Source organism: Brachycentrus maculatus, unplaced genomic scaffold, assembly GCF_059751285.1.
Source record: "Brachycentrus maculatus isolate JH-2025_06_01 unplaced genomic scaffold, ASM5975128v1 h1tg000297l, whole genome shotgun sequence".
Lineage (NCBI taxonomy): Eukaryota > Metazoa > Arthropoda > Insecta > Trichoptera > Brachycentridae > Brachycentrus > Brachycentrus maculatus.
In genome coordinates this window covers 1504146-1525994 of record NW_028281048.1, presented here as the reverse complement: position 1 = coordinate 1525994, position 21849 = coordinate 1504146, and the positions used below count along the sequence as shown (strand labels likewise).

At 35.3% G+C, this 21849-nt stretch overlaps 1 protein-coding gene and 1 long non-coding RNA gene across 3 annotated transcripts in view; both read right to left on the bottom strand.

Annotated features, from left to right (window-relative positions):
* The window catches only part of LOC148304949 (uncharacterized), a 40400-nt gene extending 18889 nt beyond the window's left edge, over positions 1 to 21511 (bottom strand). For both annotated transcript variants that reach the window (XM_088267495.1, XM_088267496.1), the window contains exons 1-17: positions 21378 to 21511; positions 21117 to 21223; positions 20890 to 21022; positions 15076 to 15365; positions 13910 to 14301; positions 13373 to 13522; positions 12268 to 12415; positions 12070 to 12186; positions 10793 to 10966; positions 9544 to 9734; positions 7950 to 8268; positions 6898 to 7078; positions 6681 to 6806; positions 3440 to 3601; positions 3231 to 3342; positions 1860 to 2181; positions 876 to 1020 (exon numbers count right to left, since the gene is read on the bottom strand). In XM_088267495.1, coding sequence (XP_088123621.1) covers positions 876 to 1020; positions 1860 to 2181; positions 3231 to 3342; positions 3440 to 3601; positions 6681 to 6806; positions 6898 to 7078; positions 7950 to 8268; positions 9544 to 9734; positions 10793 to 10966; positions 12070 to 12186; positions 12268 to 12415; positions 13373 to 13522; positions 13910 to 14301; positions 15076 to 15365; positions 20890 to 21022; positions 21117 to 21213 — 3059 coding nt within the window. In that variant the 5' untranslated portion in view covers positions 21214 to 21223; positions 21378 to 21511. The remainder of the gene's footprint in view (positions 1 to 875; positions 1021 to 1859; positions 2182 to 3230; positions 3343 to 3439; positions 3602 to 6680; positions 6807 to 6897; positions 7079 to 7949; positions 8269 to 9543; positions 9735 to 10792; positions 10967 to 12069; positions 12187 to 12267; positions 12416 to 13372; positions 13523 to 13909; positions 14302 to 15075; positions 15366 to 20889; positions 21023 to 21116; positions 21224 to 21377) is intronic.
* On the bottom strand, positions 17231 to 19219 carry LOC148304950 (uncharacterized). The gene is made up of 2 exons (XR_015838272.1): positions 19093 to 19219; positions 17231 to 19003 (listed from the first exon to the last, which is right to left on the bottom strand). It is a non-coding gene; the product is annotated as an uncharacterized LOC148304950 (long non-coding RNA).
* Positions 21512 to 21849: the final 338 nt, after the last annotated feature.

The window sequence follows — 21849 nt, the reverse complement described above, 5'->3', positions numbered from 1 at the left end:
CAATAGACTCTAGCCTTTAGCGGACGTTTTTCGCGATTAGCGCAAAAATATATCGCTTTCTTAAAATTGACACAATTTCTAAACCAAATAATATTTTCAATTGAAATTTTCAAAGAAATCATATATGACATTTGATCATCGAAAATAAATTATAATCATAATTTTTAATTAAGTATTCCGTATTTCACAATTTTAGAAGCATTGTAAACTCTAAAAAATAGTCTTCCTCTCCGAGGTATCATTCCCTATACATACAATGCTAATAAATATATCAAATAATAAAATACCAAACAGTAAACAAAACAGGACCGACAGTCCGCGAAAAAACGGCAAATGCCGTGTCGGCGGGAGCCGACAACGTGTTAACCGGGCGGTCTGCTGTCCAATTACCCAACTTGTAACGGGTGCGAATACTGATTCACTCCGTGCCTTAAATTCATGTCGAGACATGTATGGATGACTAATAACTTTGTTGTTCGAAAAATATACGTCCATATGTATATAATATAATAACATATATTTCAAGGACGTATTCATATGTCCTACCCGTACCCGATATTGTTTACGTTTGATGTATTTATGCGTCCCGCCCAGTTAACAGGTCAATGAAATAAAATATAAAATATAAGTCCATTCATTATAAAAAAAATAACAGTTATCAGAAGACTTGACATTTTTGGTGTTATTCATTATAAAAATGGTTATTTCAAAAGTAAACTGGTTAAGAAGTAAATTACGTTGTACTGACTAATACATGTACTAAAAAATTCCATTTTTTTTCAACGGCAATCATTAGTTTTCCAGGTTTTTACTGATGAAAATATGACAAATGGCAACCAGATAACTGAAAAAGATTGAAAAATATAACAGCTTACCTTGATCTTTGTAGATAGTACATAACCAAAAGGTTATTGGATTCCGGGTCACCGAGGGCTTTTAAAAAATTAGTCAAGGTGTCTTCTTCACTGTGGGAAAGTGGGAGAAGCAATGTTTTGGAGAGAAGACCTGCTTTTCTACAACCTGGAATAAATTAAGTTAAACAGTAGTAATAAATGAATGGTTACACTAATAGATTTAAGTTTTGTACTGACATTTCTTGGTGGAACTGCATATCATATAATAAAACAACAACTACATAGTTTTATTTTTAATTTATTTTATTTGACCAGCGGGTTTCGTTGTTACTGACATCATCAGACTGGTGGGAGGCTAGACAAAATTCTTTATTTTGGGGCAGGGGTTGAAAACCATGATTTTGTATAATTTTTCTAACAAAATAAATTTAAATGTAATGAATTTAAGCAGGATTTTATATATTTTTTTTTACAGAAATGGATTTAAATATAGCTGCTTAAAACCCTTACCATATTTTATATGTAATTATTATAACACATTACTTAAATTATGTCTAGCCTCCCACCAGTCTGATGATGTCAGTAATGACGAAACCCAGTCACTGGTCAAATAGTTGTTGTATTATTATATTGTCGCATTATTACAGAACAATAATTAGAGCAAAATATATTTTATATGAAATTTTATTAATTTGGCAATGTTTTTTCACCTCCATAGTGTAGTGGTTAGTGCGCTAGGCTACCATGCTGGAGGTCCCGGGTTCGATTCCCAAGAGGGTCAAAATAAATATTAGTGATTTTTCAGTCTAATATTTATTTAATATGACCCTGAACTGGTACCTGAAGCGGAAGGCTGATCACCTTTCCTTCGTGTATTTAATGATTAAGATAACACTGCTTCTATACGATGCAGTGACCTATGCACCATATGGGTGCGGAAAAGGGTTAGAAGGGAAGAAGGAAGGCAACTTTTAACAGTTTTAAAGAAAAAGTTTCTGAAATTACCTTCTAGAAAGACGAGCAATCTCTGTGTCCTAACATCGGCAGAGTCCGTGGCGTTGAACGATTCCTTTATCAGATTGAATCCCTCCAACACCAGACCTCTGGACAGGTAGAGGTTGCAACAAGCTTGCCAGTCGTCGATTATGATGTTCTCTTCATTTGGCATTCCTTCGGTGGTGACGGTGGCGTGGGGGTTACGTACATGCAAGTACTGCAGCGCAGACTGGGTCTTTTTCTGCGCTAGGAGGGACGACAGCACCACATCGTGCTGCCACTGCTTCAAGCAACCCCCCGCTAATAGGCTCTGGAGTTGGACCAGCGCAAACTGGAATTGGCAAAACAAATCATTAGGAAGAGAATTGAAGATGATAGGTACAATCAGAGAATGTTATTTGTGTCTTATCACATAAATTAAAAACTCATCAATCAGAACTTTAATTTTAATATTATTACGACATTCTGGTTCTTTAGAACAATTTTATCATATAGAACATGCTATCGATTGGACAAATTTGATATTTTGAAATCTGAAAAATTATTTTGACTGAAATAAAAAATAAAATCATAAGAGCATTTAAAAAAAAGATAAATTTATCAATTTTAAATTATCTAAACATGTATTTCATTCATGGCATTTATTGTTTTTTCAATAAATTATTATTTTTAAAATACTATTTTTACTTTAACAATTACTGATTGATGTACATATCGCTCACTCCTTTCAACAACGTCATATATCAAAAATTGACAATTTTCAGTTGTGCATGTTTTCAGAATGCCCAGAAAATGTACTATATCCCAGCAAAAGCGGCATATTTTTAACATAATATTTTCCCGCTACAGGGAAGAAAGTGTTGTTTTTGCATTTTGAAGAAAAGGTATTTTTTTAATTAATATTTTTTTAAATATACTAAATATTTTTCAAATGGAGAAAAAACATTCAGGTTTTACCTAAAAAGATGTGTTGTACAGTAAAAAATTCAATAAGTGGCTTGATATTTATTTTTAATACATTTCATTATCTCCTGAAAATTCAAGTTTTTTAATATATGACGTTCTTGAAAGGAGTGAGCGATATGTAATGTATATATCTTTTGTTGATTTTTTTCTTTTCATTGTGTATTGTTTTTTCATTAAAAGATTTAAATATTGATAATTTATGCAAAAAATCATGTTAAATTTCTTACACAGCAGCTTATGGGGACTTGATTGTATTTATCTAGTATTTAAGAATAATTTTTAAAAAAATACTCTAATTAAATAAATTAATAAAAAAAAAAACAAAATGAGAGATACTGTTTTTTGCTTTGCTATTTATAAATTTTGGTTTCCTAAAATTAGAATTAGCAAGTTTTTGCTGTATAGGTTGCTTACATCAAAATCCCTGTGATCTAGATGCCAAAACGCTTCGGTGATCTTCAGTCCCGTGTTGCTGAATCCAAACATAGTGGGAAACTGCATCAGACGCCTTATTATTTTCTTATATCTAAAACCAAAAGACAGTATCAAGTATTAAAGTCTATTATGTATATCGGTATACTGTGATACTCTGTACAGTTGTATGCACTGGTCTATTGTCTTACCTATTGTCATCGAAGGTTGTGGCATAGTCCACTAGTACGTAGAGTACAAGATAGTGTTTATACTCCTCTTTGATTTCAGGTATGAGATATATTTTTAATAGTGAATGCAGCGATGGCGGAGGATATAAACCCTTAGTTTTACTTCCATCTTCCATCCAAAATCTAAAAATAATAAGTTAAAATAAATATCAACTATTCGAAACTAATTAACATTATGCTGTCCACACGCATAATTGGGAGTCTTTTGCTTGGCACCCGTAGGGCTCGTTCAGACCATTTCGGTGGTCACTGCCAGTTTTTCCAGGTTATCGGGAGATCATAAAGCTGCAAGTTTCACTAATCTCATGATTAGATCTTAATCTCGTCTGTCTATTGGGTATTTTGGTTAGTGTCACCAGCATCTTGATAGTTTTGCACACAATACTAACGTGGTGTCACCGGCATTTGTCTGATAGTGTTTGTGGGAAACCAATGTGGCGTCACCAGATGGCAGTGTAATTAAAATAGGAACAAGAAAAAAATGACATTGTCATTTTAATACGCTTCGTAAAAGATTACCAGTTAGAATAATGTAAATGATTATAGGTGTTTCAAAAGAGAAGAAGTTTACCTGCCGAGCCGTCATTAGAAATGTTGGTGTTCGACTAAATGACTGCCGCCAACGCAAGGGTTTACATTTGGACAGTACAATTTTTAATAAATAAATGACGTTCTTTAATAAATACAGTAGAATCGCGATATAACGAAATCCAAGGGACCAAAAAATATTAATTCGTAATAACGAATTCCCACATATAACGAATTTTTTTAAATCATACTTAGTATGTATATGTTGCGCGCCGTTGCAAAAAATGATGCGCGGCTTTTCAAAAAGATCGCAAGTTCTGCAAACAAAGGAGGAAGGGGGCCATAGGGAACTGAATATCTACATATTTTCACTAGTTTTCTTATTAACCTTACGGTGATAAAAGTGCCGCGGGAATCGATGATAATCGTATGTATTTTGTACACAATATGAGAATGTGATTTTAAAACAGGAAAAACGTAAATATTCATAGTTGCTTTTACCGGCCATATTTAAAGTTGAAATATAACAATTTTGTAATGTTGGGTCTGGTAAATATGTATCTGAAAATGAGAATAATAACATCGAATATAATAATAATAATATCACAAGTAGCCGCCAAAGCCGAGAACGAGAACGGCTTGCGCGCTACTGACGGCCAGTGTTGTCAGACGTCAAAGAGTAGTTTTCGATATTGAGATTGCGAAATTACGAAATTGCGAAATTACGAGACGGCGAAAAATTTTTTTTTTCCAAAATTTACGCGATGAATTTTTTTTCGCCGTCGCTAAAAATTTCCTAAAATCCGTTAAGATTCCGTTATAATCCTTCAAATTCTGTTTGATCTCTTTATTCCTTAAAAATCCGTATAAAACGGACAAATTCGTATTTGTCCAAATTGTCCGTCATATTTAATATTCCTAGTTGCTTTTATTGGCCATATTTAAAGTTTAAATAAAACAATTTTGTAATTTTGGGTCTGGTAAATGTTATTCATAATGTCATTCATTTGCAGCGACGGAAATAAATAATTTGTAAAAAAATCGGGAATCAAATCCTAACATAAAATCGTAAAAATACACAAACGTTTCTGTGTTTGCGCGTGTGGCGTGCTTTGTAAGTATGCGTGCATGTCGTACGTCGTAACACGTTACTCCGCTAGTCCAATAGTGTGCAGATTGTCTTACCCGACACTACGCCCCACTTAGGGCGCTTGTCCACTACCCGAAATTCCGTGTAATTTTACTGTCCGGCACGTCAGTTAGCGTTTTAAAATGACCTTTGGCTTGGATTGGCTTGTGCTTTTGTCCATCTTTCTTCGGATCGGAGCTCTTGATCGGTGCGTGAACACGTTGCGCGTAAATTCGATCGTAAAATCGTCGTTTTAAAACGCAAACTGACGTGTCGGACGGACGGTAAAATTATTCCGTGTAGTGGACAAATGCCCTTACGATGTAGATAAAAGATGGATGCAATTTGAGGATTATTATTGTCAACAGAATCATTTCATTGAGATAAAAAGATGGATTGTAATTTGAGAATTATTATTGTCTACCATTGAGATAAGCAGGTGGACTGATTATGGGAGAGAATATACTTGAGAATTTTTATGGCCTACAGAAATAATTTCATTGAAATAAGAAGAGAGATTATAACTACTTCGCCTACTTTCAAAATCCGCCAGATCCATATAAGTCGATTTTACAAAAAAAATCCAAATTCTCCGGATAACATTTATATTTCAAAGATTTGTCTATCTTTATATAAAATATTTTAAAATAGAGAATTTTCCCATTTTTTTGGAAAGTTTTTCAGTACTCAAAAAAAAACACGAGACACAAATCGATAATGACGTCATCTTAACTTTTGACCTATCTCCGCTCTCTGATTAACCGATATGGGTCAGAAGGCAAGTTTCATGAATATATCGGAATTTGAAATACAACGCTGTTTTTAAGTATTTTTTAGCGGGGTTTTCAAGTATTTAAAAATTTTGAACAATAAAAACCACAACTGGCATTCCGATAGAGTATTTATTTTAAAATCTTATAAAACGGGATCTAGCGGATTTTGAAAGTAGGCGACACAACTAAAGAATTATTATTGCTAAAGTAAATCATTTCACTGACTCATTGACTCTAATTACTAATTACTCAAGCTGATGGGATATTGTATTGAATTACTTTTAAAAATCGCCATAAAACCATCCGCATATGGTGCGGCCGGCGGCGCGGCTTGAATAATTTTATCTTAACATTTTTTATTTCGGCGCGGCGCCACGGCGGCGCGGCTTTGAAATATTTTTATCATAACATTTTTTATTTGTTATAAATTTACTTAAATGTATTGGCACTTTTTCGTACGGGACAAAAGTGATTTTGTTATACATAATAACGGGATTTCGTTATATAAATGCATTTTTGTATGAAAAATTAGTTTTAGGGAATAAATTTGTTTTTTTTTTTTGATATACGTCATTTTTCGATATATCGCGATTACTTATATCGCGATTCTACTGTATATTATAATTTTTTTTTCCGTGGATGGCTTTTTTTTAATGGATTCGTTAAATACAAATTTTCTTTTGAAACACCCCGTGTATTCACTATAACTATTTTACTGAAAGAAAAGTATTTAAAAAAAAAAACTATATATTTTTAAAACCGCTCAACTTACGCTTTCAGTTTTTCTTCCAAGCATTCAATTTTGATGAATTGATCAATGAATAAAAGCGGACAAAATTTGTCCTGAAGATTTTCTACTGTCGGGTTTTCTCCATTCAGACAATGAAGCTTGTATCGTCTGCAAATAACCATAGTAAAAAAGTTAAACAAACTAATGTTTTTTTATATTTTTAAGTATAACATTTTGGTAAAATCTGTAGTGCATTTACCTATTTTGATAATACCGAATCAAAGATTGGATGGGGTAAGGTAATCGCTCGTCATTTTCTTCATGTATGTGATCCATGTCGAACTCTGGTAGGAGACCAACATTCAGGAACCACTGCACGACTTGGTAATACAGAGCGACTATGTGTATAGTATTCTGTTGCAACTTTAATTCCTTGAGTGCTGAAAAAACAATAATCACATAAGTACAGTAAAACGCTTTTACTAAAACTTTCAATGGAATTTTAAAACAGTGTAAAATTGAGGATTTTTTTTTTCAAATAGTTTAACACACTTTGGATGGGAAAGGTATTTCGACCCGTTTGGTCGATTGATGCTTAAGGACGGGAAGGGTATTTTTACCTTCTGCGTCGAGCTCATTTCAAAGCCAAAAAATATGGAATTATCCAATGTATTCAAATGAATTTTAACACTTTGTGGTCCGCTCACATATTAGAACGTGTTTCTGTCGCCAGTATCAGATGGCTGCTCATATATGAATACGATAAGTTCATCTAGTCTCAGGTTTTTCACTCCAGAGTGGATTAATTTAGAATTATATCAGGAGCTATTTCTCCAATTGTACTCAGTCTAGAAGTGTTACGCATTGTTTTCGTGAAATAATCAATTGTTTTATGAGAGATATTACAGTTTTTATAACCTGTGACAATTATATGATAAATATTAAAATCAAACACTGATTTTTAGGGTCTACTAAGTTGTATATTTTATGAAGATTTTTTTTTAAAACATACAAATTTTTGACCGTCAAACTACAGAAACAATCGTTTCACTAGTTTGACTGACACAGATTTTTATTTTCTTTTTATTTCTTTAAAGAAAATATACAACTTAGAGATAGATAAACCTAAAAATAAGTGTTTGATTTTAATATTTAAAATGTAAATTATGGAGTTCTGCAAATTAAACGCATAATCAATAAATGTGTGACATTTACTGTTGCCATTACGCAAAATGGCTGGCATCAAGAGCTGGTCAATTCAAAGGGTGCGAGAAAAAAATATAAATTTAACACTAATTTTAATTTTCTAACCGTGCTCCTCCATCAGGGCCTGGCAGGACTGCAGGACACGCGCGAGCAGGCCGGCCAGCGCGGCCAGCTGGCGCGTGCAGGACCCGAGGCAGCGGCGCGCGCCCGCGTCCAGCTCCTGCCCGCAGAACAGCAGCTGCGCCAGGCCCTCGGCGCCCGCCTTGAGGCGCAACGCGCGCGCCCACGCCCAGCTCGTGAGCAGCGCCAGCGGTGCGCCCGCCGCGCTGTGCCCGCCCGTGGCCCACGCGCGTGCGCACGCCGACAGGAACGGCAGCAGGCGCGCCTCCAGCGCCACCGACAGGATCGTGTGGCGCTGTGTTGCCTGTAAAACGTGCAAACAAACATATTATATTTTTTTTAGAGGTCATGGGATCTTGCATCCCTTATGTCACTGCGACCATATTAGATCTATTGTGACCTCCCTCTGTATCACAGCTCACTCTCAAGACCTACATGTGTCATGTAACTTACGACCTGTCTTGGTGGTAGGAGCTTCACCTTCTCGGAGTCCAGTAGTGGTCCTCCAAGGATGTGACTTCGTTAGCGAGCGAGTGCGTCACAATTATAGAGAATGTGGATTGGCGTTTCGTCATCTTCCATACAAAATCTGCATACTGGGTAGTCATGTAGTCCAATTTTGGTCATGTGTTTCCTCAGTCTGCAGTGTCCTGTCAAGGTCCTGGTTAGGATCCTTATTTGTTTTTTGCTAAGCTTTAGAGCTTCTGTGGTGAATTTCCGCGAGTAACCCATGATCAGTTCCTTTGTGTGTTTCATCCCTGAGCTGTTGGACCAGATCTCTTGGCTCTTGCCCATAGCCCAGTTTTTTAGACTAAACTTGATAGTGCTGAGTGTCAGTCCGCATATGGGCTCAGGGCCCATTGGTGGCCTCTCAGCAACAGTTCTCGCAAGTTTATCGGCAGCTTTGTTGCCCATGACACCACAATGCCCGGGTACCCAAACCAGCCTTACCGCAATTCTCTCGCCCAGACGGTTTAGAGCCTCTATGCATTCATAGGTTAGTTTAGATCTTATCTCAACGGAGCCTAGGGCCTTAAGCGCCGCCTGGCTGTCCGAGAGGGTGTAGATCTTTTTGTTATCGTATGATCGGTATAGGTTCATGTGGGCACACCCCATGATTGCGCTAACATATATCCATAGTCATTGGTAAATCAATGATTCTTTTAACCGCTTAATGCTCTTTTTAATAAACTAAAAATAGGTTATTTTATTTTTATTCAGAGTTTATATAGTTTAAAAAAAAAATTCAAAAGCAATAATATTTATAAAAAAAACTTCATCAAACCCCCATCCACACCCGATGGTGCATAGGGCACTGAAGGAAAGGTGATTAGCCCTCCGCTTTAGGTACCAGTTTAGGGTAATATTGAATAATATATAATATACGATTGATAAAATTACATATGTATATTTATTTCACCCCAATTGATTTATTTGACTCTTTTATTTGAACAAGATGAAGAAGAAGAAGAAGATAATAACAGTGCAAGTGCGAGTGTTCATCTTGATTAGGCGAGTAACCTTATTAATGCCCAATGGGTGACGGTTAAAGGAAAAAGGTTAAGAAATAGAATCTCACAATGGGTGTGGAAAGTGAGGATCTGGGCTCCACATAGAGGGGAAGTAGTCCGCACGACAAGCACTGCTGGTACAACTTGGCGGGCTGCAGCAGGACAGAAGGGCCGCTCTCGCTGATGGCCGCCAGGATCTGCCTCTGCACCCCGACCGTGGATAAACGCGTTATGTCTGTGTTTGTCAGGCAATAGCATTCTGAAAAAATATATAAATTATTAACAGTCATTCAGATGACGTGAATCCGTAAATAAATCTAAATGTAAATAAATCTCTTCCCAATGGAAGAGATTTATTTACAACAAAATCGGATGGTAAAAGCAGTTTTGATTAGCAGAGACCTTAATGAAATGTTTATTTTTTACATACTATTTTTTACTTTTGTTACTTAATTTTAATTATACTTATATTTTGTTATTTACCAGTTATTTATTCACTATATTTTGAGTGTGTCCACGTGTTTTTTTGACAAATCCGGCTCATAAAGTCTGCTAATTAAAAAAATTCACTGAATTCAACCGCAGATGGTGCCGAGAAGTAGCATGTGAAAGAAGGTGACAATTGAAGCATAAATATATCTTCCGAAATTCGAGTAGTAAGGTTGTCAATCATGGGTAGAATCGATGAATGTTACACGCGTATAGTGATCACTAGGCTATGATAGGTTGTAAGCTCTGTAAATATCCAGACTTCCATATTCTTTTTCATCTATGGTGAAATATTCATATAATTTTCATTCAAACCCTTATCTGAACCCCAATGGTGCATAGGGCACTGCATCATATAAACGCAGTATTATCTTGATCATTAACATTAAGGAAAGGTGATCAGCCCTCCGCTTCAGATACCTTGTCCAGGGTAATATTGAATAAATATTAGAGTGAAAAAATCACTTATATTTATTTGACCCTCCCTGGGAATCAAACCCGGGACCTCCAGTACGGTAGCCGAGCGTGGAGGCGGATTCACTATACACACTACGGAGGCGGATTCATATAAAATATACTTTTTTCTCACACATCTTTTTGACATAAAAAAACACTAAATGTAGAAAACCCAGATTTGTGAAGTATTTGGACACACAAAAATAAAATAAACTATCAACATATTGTAGTTTTGAGTAGTTTTAACTAAACCATTCATTCCGCCGATCTATATGAATTGATTGAGATGATAAGAGATTGGAAAACATAAAAATTAATTTACTCTGTCTTCATGGGGATTTTGAGTTATGTATGAGAGTAAAATGAGCTCACCGTATCCGAGGGAGTTGGGATGAAAGTGTTCCTCCAATCTTGGCACGGAAAAATATGGATTCAACGATTCCACATTTATTCTCACATCACACAGGTAAGAACTGGCCGTGTGGGACAGGGTGTCCCCCAAATTGACTACTGATAAATAACTATTGGTTTCTAAAACTGTACAATCTGCAAAATATACAAAAAGAGACATTAAAATTGGCTCCAGTGCATCAAATTAATGTCATTACTCCACATAATAATATTATATAAATTCTTCTTCTCTTATTCATACCCTCATCCGCACCCAATGGTGCATAGAGCACTGCATCATATTGACGAAGTGTTATCTTGATCGTTACTTACATACATGAAGGCAAGGTAATTACTCCTGCGCTTCAGGGACCAGGCCAAGGTAATCATTTATATTTATTTGAACCCCCCTCCTGGGAATCGAACCCGGGACCTCTAGTACGGTAGCCAAGCGTGCTAACCATTACAATACGGAGGCGGACAAAACAGACCTTTCAAGTATTTGACATACTTGGTCATGCAAAGTTTTCCTCGGTCTACCTCTGATTGAATTACCATCCACATTCTACTCATAAATTTGTTTTATTATTCTTTCTTCACTCATTCGACTCACATGCCCAAACCGACGTGTCCTACGTAAAGTGCTCTAACCACATGTTTGTCAATTTTGAGATATTTGGTGTATGTTATCAACTGGCCATTATCTATAAATATAAACAAACAAAAAAATATATAAAATCAATTACGCCTAGTTTTCAGGTGTATAAGACTCTATCTACATGGAATTTTCGAAATGAACTGACCTCCTAAAATGCTAACTACTTAATTTTGACAAAACATAAAACGATTTAATACATTATTGTATGGTTTTTTTTTAATGAATAATACTAGTTTAGAATTTCAGATTCAACCGTTAATAAATAAAAATGAATACGTTGAAAAAATCTTCTAAGCTCTCTCCTGTAAAGTAACAGATTTGCAGATAGAGTACTTTACGTAGGGGCCGTCGAAACCATCTCAAAACACCTTCTTAATTTTATCAATAATACTTATTTCAGCCTTGCATTCTTTCCTTATTTCGCCATTTGAACATCTATCTTGCAATGCTGAACATTCGTCTGAGAGAATGCATTTCGACTGCATTCAGTCTACTTTTATCCTTCTTTTGCCAACTTGATGCTTCAAATCCATACATGAATGTATGTATGTATTAAATAATGTAAATATTGAAAAACTTATTGAGAGAAAGGTGGCCTCACCTGGCATTTGCTCTTTATACCATTGATCAATGTCAAATATTATCATCATAGATTGAACTGGCGCTATTGCACTCACTGTCCAACACTCCCAGACAATCTGACATAAATTTAATAAACCTAAAATGAAAGACATTATTAATAAATATATTTAATAAACCATAAAAAAAATATATAATTGAAATGATATAATCTACTTACATTCATCACAATCTTCTGGTTTCTCCGCGGACATGGTGATAGGATGGCAAGCCAAACTCCTCCCTCCGACCATTTGCTTAAGGGCTGTATTTGACGTTTCTAAACTTGACAGCTCGATATTGAATCGCAGATTGCACGTGATAAAATTCTATGAAAAGAGAAGACATGTTTGAATAAAATAAAATGGCGGACTGACTTTAAAATAAACAACGGGAATATTGAAGTCAGCACTGACGCAACTGCGTTGTACTGACATTCAATCAATTTATACGATAGCAGTAACAAGTCAGCACCGACTTGCCTTGTGTTTGAAGTCAGTTGACTTAGTAGTAGTTAATGTAAATCTGACCTAATGTAATGTAATTTCCCTGATACAGAAAACCTTCTTTTTAACCCTTCTCTTACGATGCTAAAAACTTCAGCGCGTTCCGGTGATATGTATTTTGTACACCATATGAAAAAGTGATTTGAAAACAGGAAAAATATGAATATTCCTAAATGTTGCTTTTATTGACTATAGTTGAAATTGAAATGTATCAATTTTGTAATGTTAGCTCTGATAAATACCTAAAAAAGAAAGAGAAAAAAAAATACATTGTATGTATCCGCCACAGCTAGACAACCATCCCGGACGACGTCTTATACGCAACTAAAATGAGATAGTCTGAAGCCGCGTGCGCCTACCTAAAGTGCGGCAAGCACGCATACTCTGAAAAACGTCTGTGTATTGGTGATTCTATCCCTGATTTATTTTACAATTTATTTATTTCTGTCGCTGCAAATGAATAACTTTATATTATTATACTTTTATGTAAAACGTAATATGTAGTATTACATGGATTGCAAAAAATTCTGAGCCCGTATCTATAATATTTTATACTGATATTCTCATTTTTAAACTTGAGTTGTAGTAAATACATATCACCGGGAGGGGAAGGTTAAAGAACATTGCTGGTTTTCTTTTAAATGAATGTTTAATTTCTCTTAAGCTTCAATTTTCCTAAAGTATATGGGAAACACGTAGATCACACACATAATTCAGTAATTGATTTATGTTATTTCTTTGGTTCGGATAGGCGAAATGATAAATATAAATTTGACTCACTTGATAAAGATATTCTCCCGCATTTAAAGCAGTTTTCCCTTCATAAGTCAGGGCGTACATAGCGGCAAGAGGAAACCCTTCTTCGTGGCGATCCAAGGATGAATATACCACCCACAGATAGCAGAAGGCCCGCGGGTCGTCACATGGCTCCTAAAAATAGAATAAACAAATAAATCGTGACTATATATAATTATCTTTTCGGTGGAGAATATTGACCATATATAAGATATTGATTGATAGTTTTCAGTGGCACCTTACTTTAAAATGAGGTAATGCAGTAAAACCAGCAAACGCAATCTATACATATAAATTTTTTTATTTTTAATTGAGTTTAAAAAAACTTTAAATTTCATAAAAAAGCATATGACAGTTGATTTGTAGTACTCGTATCACAATAATCCAGCGTTTCCAAATAAAAATATACGCAAATTATACTAATTAAGACACATTGCGGAAATTCATCAAAACTTATTATGTGTTTACTCTATAATTAAGGAGAAAATGCAAAAATAATTAACGAATTTACAAAATACTCACTAAAAATCCAAGATGGCTGATCGGCAAGCCATCCGAGTTGGGTGTCGAAGTGTACTCTAGCTTCAAAGTCAAGAGATTCCACATTTGGAACGCGCCGAAATTGAACGCGATAAACACGCTTCCTAGCTGCGGAACATACAGAAGGTCCGTTACAAAGACTCTTTCCCTGGTCGCCCGTAACCTGACCGTGTTATCGGGATTGTGCATTATGTACTGCAGGTTGTGGAAGCAACCCTCGTTCACTTGTATGGCGATGTGATCGTCTTTCTCGCAGGCGATTGCTCTTTGTTCTTCTATTAAATCTATGTCATCTATTGACAGGACTACCACATTGGCCATATTTAGCTCGTCACGTATGAGTTCTTCCCGACCGCTGTTTGCGTAGTGAATAGCTGGAAAATTAAGATAAATTATGCATTATAAAATATAGTACAGGAAATATTTACGCTGTGAATATGTTGTCAAAGGATGTTACTGTTTATTTCTGATCTAAAATATACAATAACACCCTTTGACTCATGAAAAGCGACAAAAATATTTCACATAGTATTTTACACACTTGAGATGTCGCTATTTTTTATAACTATTAACTACAGATCAGATAATAAGTACAAAGTGATAGAAAATTGAGTAAAATTAGTTCATTTTTTCTATAGAAAAATGACTTATTTATTGAATTTAATTTGTAGAATAACATGATTTAAATATAAAAATATAACACTTGAATACCACATTTGAGTTTAACCTGACCACAGTATTTTTTTGACGTCTCAACATAGATGAGGAACAATACGGAAGTCTGTGCAAATTACACAGCTTATGACCGTCATAGGCTAGTTTGAGTGATCACTTTACACACGTGTCACATTTACCAATTCTCGTCATGATTGACAACCGCACCATTCAAATTCTTGAAAACAGCCTATGACGGTCATAAGTCCTGTAAATACCCAGATTTCGATATTTTTCTTCATCGATGTTAAGATGTCAAAAAATAATGTAAAAATAGCTCCAAATTAGTAGGAAACACTCAAAATGTGAAAAAAAGCTATATAGGCTAATTATAGTCAGTAAATAATACCCAGACTTCCAAATTCTTATTCATGTATGTTGAGATGTAAAAACATTGTATTTTTTAACCCTTTGTTTTTCTTGATGATATTCACCTTGCAGGCAGCTCTGCCTGTTGAGGTCCAGGGCCAGCGTGGCGCCGCCGTGCGTGGCCACGAGCACGGCGCCGCGGAAGCAGGCGAGCGGGCCGCCGGGCGCGTTCGCGCAGGCCAGCCGCGCCACGCGGGCCGGCAGCCGCACGGCGCGCAGCACACGCGAGCCCTGCGCCTGCAGCACGCACAGCGCGCCGCCCGCGCCCGCCTCCAGCCCCACCAGCAGCTGGCTTGTGTGCTCCAGCAGCGGCGGCCACAGCTCCTGCACGCACGTCACGCGCCACTGCGGCTCCCTGGAATGCGCAATCTTTCGCCGTTAGAACTTGATCTTCGCTGTTTCAAATTCAAAACTCTCATTTAAAATAGCCCATAATCCGCACCAAACAGTAACTTTTTCTAGATGCATTGGTAGCTCTGTATATCGGTATATCCAACAATGTAAATTTGGTGCAAAATTTAGTCACAATAGCCCGAATAGCCGCTTCAGTGGGTCGATTAAACTCCCAGAGGTACCGACCGAAATGTTGGAAAGTGTATGCCAAAATTGGACCATTTGAGGCACAGCTGCGGTCAACATTTGAATGAAATAATTTTTAAACATTAAATTATTAAACAAATAAAGATTTCATGCATTTTTCTGAATTTAAAGTGTTTTTTTTTTAAAAGTGATAGCTCTTAAAAAATCACCCTTTATCAGCCATGTATTCTTTCCTTGTTTCACCATTCAAACATCTATCACCTATATCGAGAGATTGCATTTTGACTGAATTTAGTCTACTCTCATCCTTATTTTGCCAACTCCATGCTTCACATCCATACATTAGGGTTAGTACCAGGACTCCATTGTGAAGCAGCGGATTAGCTTCCGCTGTTCTTTGCTACATTTAATTTCAGTGCTATTCTTGCATTCAAGTATTTCCAAAATCCATGCACTTCATTTTTGTCTTCTTCTAACCTTTATTCTCACCCAATGATGCATAGAGCACTGCATTGTATACAAGCAGTGTCATCATGATTGATCTTTTAAATACAAGAAGGAAAGGTGATCAGTCTTCCGCTTCAGGTACCAGTCCAGGGTCATATTAAATAAATATTAAGGTGGAGACTGACCGGAGCATTTCCTCGTAACATCGCTCACGGCGAGCATCCGAAACAATGTATGTAACGCTCAGCTCGGTGTACTGACTGCCTGAATGCTCGCATCGTAACGTGTTACGTTACGACGAAATGCTTCGGTCAGTCTCCACCTTTAGACTATTAAATAACTAATATTTATTTTGACTCAAGTAGGTACCTACTAGAGCAATATGGCAGATATAAAAAATAAAAAAAATATTTGAAATTGGTTGCTAAGTGTTGCTAGCGTGAAAATGTATGTATTTCTATAATGAGACAGAAGTATGGTAGAACGAGAAGTATGCTTGTCATATATATATATATATATATATATATATATATATATATATATATATATATATATATATATATATATATATATATATATATATATATATATATATATATATATATATATATATATATATATATATATATATATATATATATATATATATATATATATATATATATACAGTGGGTGGCCAAATTATTAGGGACACTTGTCCTTTTTTGTAATTTTCAAGTTTAAATGAATTTTTATGATCAAATAAATTTGTTCTAATTAAAAAATATTATTTATTTTTGTTGCTTGTATCATAATTATTGTTTTTTAGACGTAGCAATGCTGCAAAATATCAAACAAGTAAGTTTTTTTCTCATTTTAGTGTTAATTAGTGAAAAATGGTGTTGGTGTGAGCTCAGTTAATATTTTTTTACACCATTTTTCTGTATGTTTTTTGAGTCCAAGACTATAAAAAATTAAGTATTGTTTAATAATTTATTAGTTTTGCTAATTTAATAAGTAAATTTCAATTAATTTTTAATTAAAATTCTATTTAGTTTGAATTGAACCTTAACCGTTTGAGTGCCAAAAAATGCATACAGTTTCTTGTAAAATGCCACCAAAAAAACATCATTTTTTATGAAACTATATATTTTTTTAAAACCCCATAAATTCTTTGAATTTTCATGAATTTTGATGATTTTTTCGGTGTTTTATTAAAGAATGTCGAAATATTTGAAATAAAACGCTTGTATAAATGAATACAGTATTTTATTTAGAAAAAAAGAAAGACAAAAATGAAAAACAAAAGAAAATCAACAACTGTGCTTTCCTGCACACGCCGTGTGGACACCCTTCTTACAATAAGCACAAATAGTCGTTGATCTACGCAGCCCAGCACCATCTTTATTACTACAGACCACACAGCGACGTAAATTCTTTCCTGGAAGCTTCTGCAGTTTGGATTTATGGAATGAAATTGTTGAAGAAATTTCAGCTTTTTTTTTGTAGGTAACCATTCCCTTTCAATCGATTCAATTATTTTTGATGTGAACTCGTGTCTTGAAATTTTTTTGCCTTCATTATTGATTGAATATATTATATATGCGTTTAAAACCATTCTTCCAAAAATGTTAAATGTTACCTTTTTCCAATATTTCAATGTTCTTCTTTCATCTAAATATACATACAACATTTTATCAGACTCATCTATTCCGCCCATGTATTTATTGTACTCATGAATCATCTGTGGTTTTTCTGTTTGCGTTTCGTATGAACCCCTATATTTTTTCACTGTGACGCCACTCGTATTACTATTTGTAGAAATTAGGATGACCGGGTGTTTTTTGGTTTTTTTATCTCGATATGAACAGAGAAGAATGTCGTCACTTTTATAATAATTAGGTTTTCCAACTTGAGACACTTGTGCCTCACGTGATATATATTTCCTGTTTCGACGGATGGTTCCTGTAATATACGTAATTCTTTCCAATAAAGTCTTAGCCAGTTGAATGCTTGTAAAAAAATTGTCAACAAAAATATGATAACCTTTGTCCAGGTAGTTACCAATTTTTAACAGATTCATTACTACAACATGGCCAAGGCCAAATTTTTTTGTATCATCCTTGTCTTGCTCTAATTTTGCTCCTCGGTAACAAAAAAATGCCAAGCAATAATGGGTTATGGAGTCGCATAACATCCAAAACTTTATTCCCCATCTGTGGTGTTTTTTGTTGGGGAGATATTGTTTGATTTTTGAGTGGCAATGAGTCCCTACCAATGACTCATCAATAGAGAGCTGGCGATTAGGGATATAATGGCGTCGGAAAACTTCATTGGCATGGACAACTATCATATTGAATTTTGCACAGGGGTCGTAGTCTGGATGATTCGATGGAGCCAAGGTGGAATTATCAATTAGATGAAAAAATTTCAAAATTATCTGAAATCGGTTTCTTGAGAACATTTGTTTGAACCATGGTATGCCCCTCGAATCTGTACTCCAGTAGGAAACAATTGACGGTCGTCGTGTAATACCCATTTCAAGTATGACCGCTATGAAAGCCTTCAATTCCAATACAGACACCGGTTTCCAAGCCTTTGCACGTGATTTGTTTCGTAAAGTGTCAGAAGAGTTTTCAAGAAATTGTTGGGCATATTTGTTGGTTTCATTTTTTATCGTTGTTAACAGAATGACATTAAAAAATAAATCAAAATATGATATAGGTTTGGAATCACGCGGAGGAGGATCCCGAAGTCCAGGCGTTTCGAAAAAATGAGAATTTTCGGTAGAAAAATTGGTTCCGGGAGGTACATTTGTAAATGAGTAATTTCTGGTGTTACTCTCCATTTCTTGGTCACGATCAGAAGAATTACTGGAAATTCGCATCCTGCGGTTGGGAAACACGGATATGACATCACTCTCACCAGAGCTACTCTTACTCGAACTTGAATTAGAGGAGTGGAAATCGTCGCTCCCGCTATCAGACATTTCAGAGGACGCGCTCGACATTATGTTTTTTAAATTAACTAAAATAAAAAAATAATAAATGAATCTGAAATTTAAACGGTTTACTACGATCTTACAACTATTAAGATAATATTAGAATAATATTTACCAACGCCGCAGCACCACACCCTACGTACGCGCGAATCAGAGCACGACTGACGCAATCGACGGAAATCGACGATCGGCAATCTTCGTTAAAACACGAATCGACGAAAATCGACGATCGGCAATCAAACGGTTAATATTCTAAATTTAAGTATGGGCAAGTCTTTAGACATATCTCCAAGAAAATGTAGGGAAGTACCAACCTAACTACTTCATTCCACATATTTCTAAAGAGAGATAGCAGCACTCACAAGTATTTCAAAGTCCGGAGTCAACCGGATAAAAAGAAAAATTTATAAAAATCCACCTCTAGAAGCAGCCCGCGTCTGAAAAAGTGGCAGAAAAACGATCACCACTCCGCGTGGTCACTGTAAAATCAGGGACATCTATTTCCAAAATCGTAAAACGTGTGTTGATTGTCCACTACGTTGATAAACGATGTAGGAATCAACGCCTCCAAAATGACAGTTTGGAGACGGTTAGTTGAAGTAAATCTAATTGGTCGACGTCCAACCAAAAAACTACGCCTGACTGAGGCCATGAAGAAAAAACGACTCTTATGAGCCAGAACACTCCGGAATATGACTGTTTTGGACTGGAATCGAAAATTTATGACTTATATTTGTATAATAAAATAAGAAGAAAATAAAAATACACATTTTTGCAATCATGGTAATACTTTATAGGTCTGCTTCTAAGACGAGTCAACATTTAAAATTTTGGTGGGAAAAACTTAATTCGTCCGACGGGGCCCAGGAGAAAAATTCCACCCGGACTGCCTGGTGAAGAAGGCTAAAAACACCCTGTTAGCATAATGTTGTGGTCCATGATCTCATTTAAGGGTATGGGACGCCTCCATATCATGGAGGGACCATGAGGCAAGACCAGTACCAGCGAGTACTGAAAAGTCGGCTCCAGCCGAAGCTAAGGAATGGTTCCCTGGTGATAAAGAGATGTGTTTATGCATGAACAAGTACCGCGTCATAAAACCAGGAGTGTTACCGCATTCTTGGCTGAAAAAAACGTCTGTTGAGTATGTGTTTTGCCTTGCCCGGGCAATTTGCTGGATATGAACCCCATTGAAAACATTTGGAGGCTAACGAAACGGGAATTTGCTAAAAAAGTCATCACCACCAAGCGGTTACTGAAAGAAACTCTTATCAGAGTATGGCATGGTAACCCTAATCTTCGGCACAATACAAAAATCTGCATAGAAAGCATGCCCCGACGTTTGGAAGTTGTAATCGCAGCATAGGGTGTTATTACTAAATATTAAGGTTTTTTCTGAAATTTTTTAATAATCGCTTTTTATGATAAAAATAAATTACTTTTATTAAATGTATGATTACATTGTTTCTAAATTCTTAATAAAGCACCCCAATCAATAAAAAATAAAATAAAAAAACCTAATTATTTGCTCATTAAATTCATTTGATCATGAAAATTACAGGAAATTCGAAGTGTCCCTAATAATTTGGCCACCCACTGTATATATGTACATTTTGGTATTCTATTTAATTTGCATTAGTTCCTTTTTTAATTAGAAGATTCTGTAGATTTAAAAATAGAACAAAAATATCACGTTGTAAATAACTTAATCATTGACCAATAACCATAGACTAAAAACAAAAAAATGAGAATGAGAATAAGTAAATAAATAATTAATATTCCCACCCCACTGGTACTTAATTCTTATTTTCAAACACAAGCCACTTTATTTAAAAATAATATAAAAACCATGCGTTTTGTAAATAAAAAATAACAACTACACTGAGATTCAGCTACAATCGGAGAAACTTACCGTAAAATTGCTCCGAATGTCCATGCCGCAATTTTATGACCTGTCAGTATGTTTATTACAATCAATTTAGCTCCGTTACATAGCCAAGCGAGGCGAGAATTTTGTAAAATTCCTCCTGTAGTAAAACTGTCATCTGAAAATCATAAGAGAGTGATCAATCAATAATATATTGTGCAGAGAATCAAGTAAAAGTGACATGATCAAACAAAATAATATACATATCGTACCTTCAATTTCGTCCTTATTGTGCTGCAAAAACGTCGTAACCGAAGGCGGTAATTTGACAGAACCTGCTACAACGCTTCCAGCATCTTGGGATTTCATTTTAATTCGCCTATAAAACAAAACTGAGACATTAAACATAAAAAGAAAACAAGGAAAAACGTCCTAACATTCGGCAAAATGACAAGACAGGTGAGTGAAGGGGTTATATCGAGTAATTCGTTAAATAAGCGAAAAGAGACGACTTTGTATTATAAAGTACACACCGAAAGTAGAGAAAATTGGAAACAAATCATTTGTCAGGTTATATTTGCGAATAAAATGATTTGTAAATGCGTTTTGACATACAGTTTAAAAAAACGTTAGCGCGTTGAAAAATAAAATGTCTTCGTGCGGTAGTGTTGCCAGCATAGAAAATGTAATCTTATGTATGGCAATCTTGAACGTGCTTAAAGTAAATAAGTAGGAACATGTTTTAGAATAAATAAAAAAAGTATCTACTTGATTATGTATTGTCTACCCTTGCCGATAAAATAGAAAAAGTAATTTGTATACACATAAATATAAATTAGGAATACGTCCGTGGTGCACGAAAAGAATTAAAATAGTGATGTGCCAATTCAATATTATTGAAATTAATAAGTAATAATAAAAGTATTCCTCTATTGAAATATACTTGATTTAAATGGTTTTGTACCCTTTTATATAAGTGAAATGAATTTATTTCTTTAATAATTA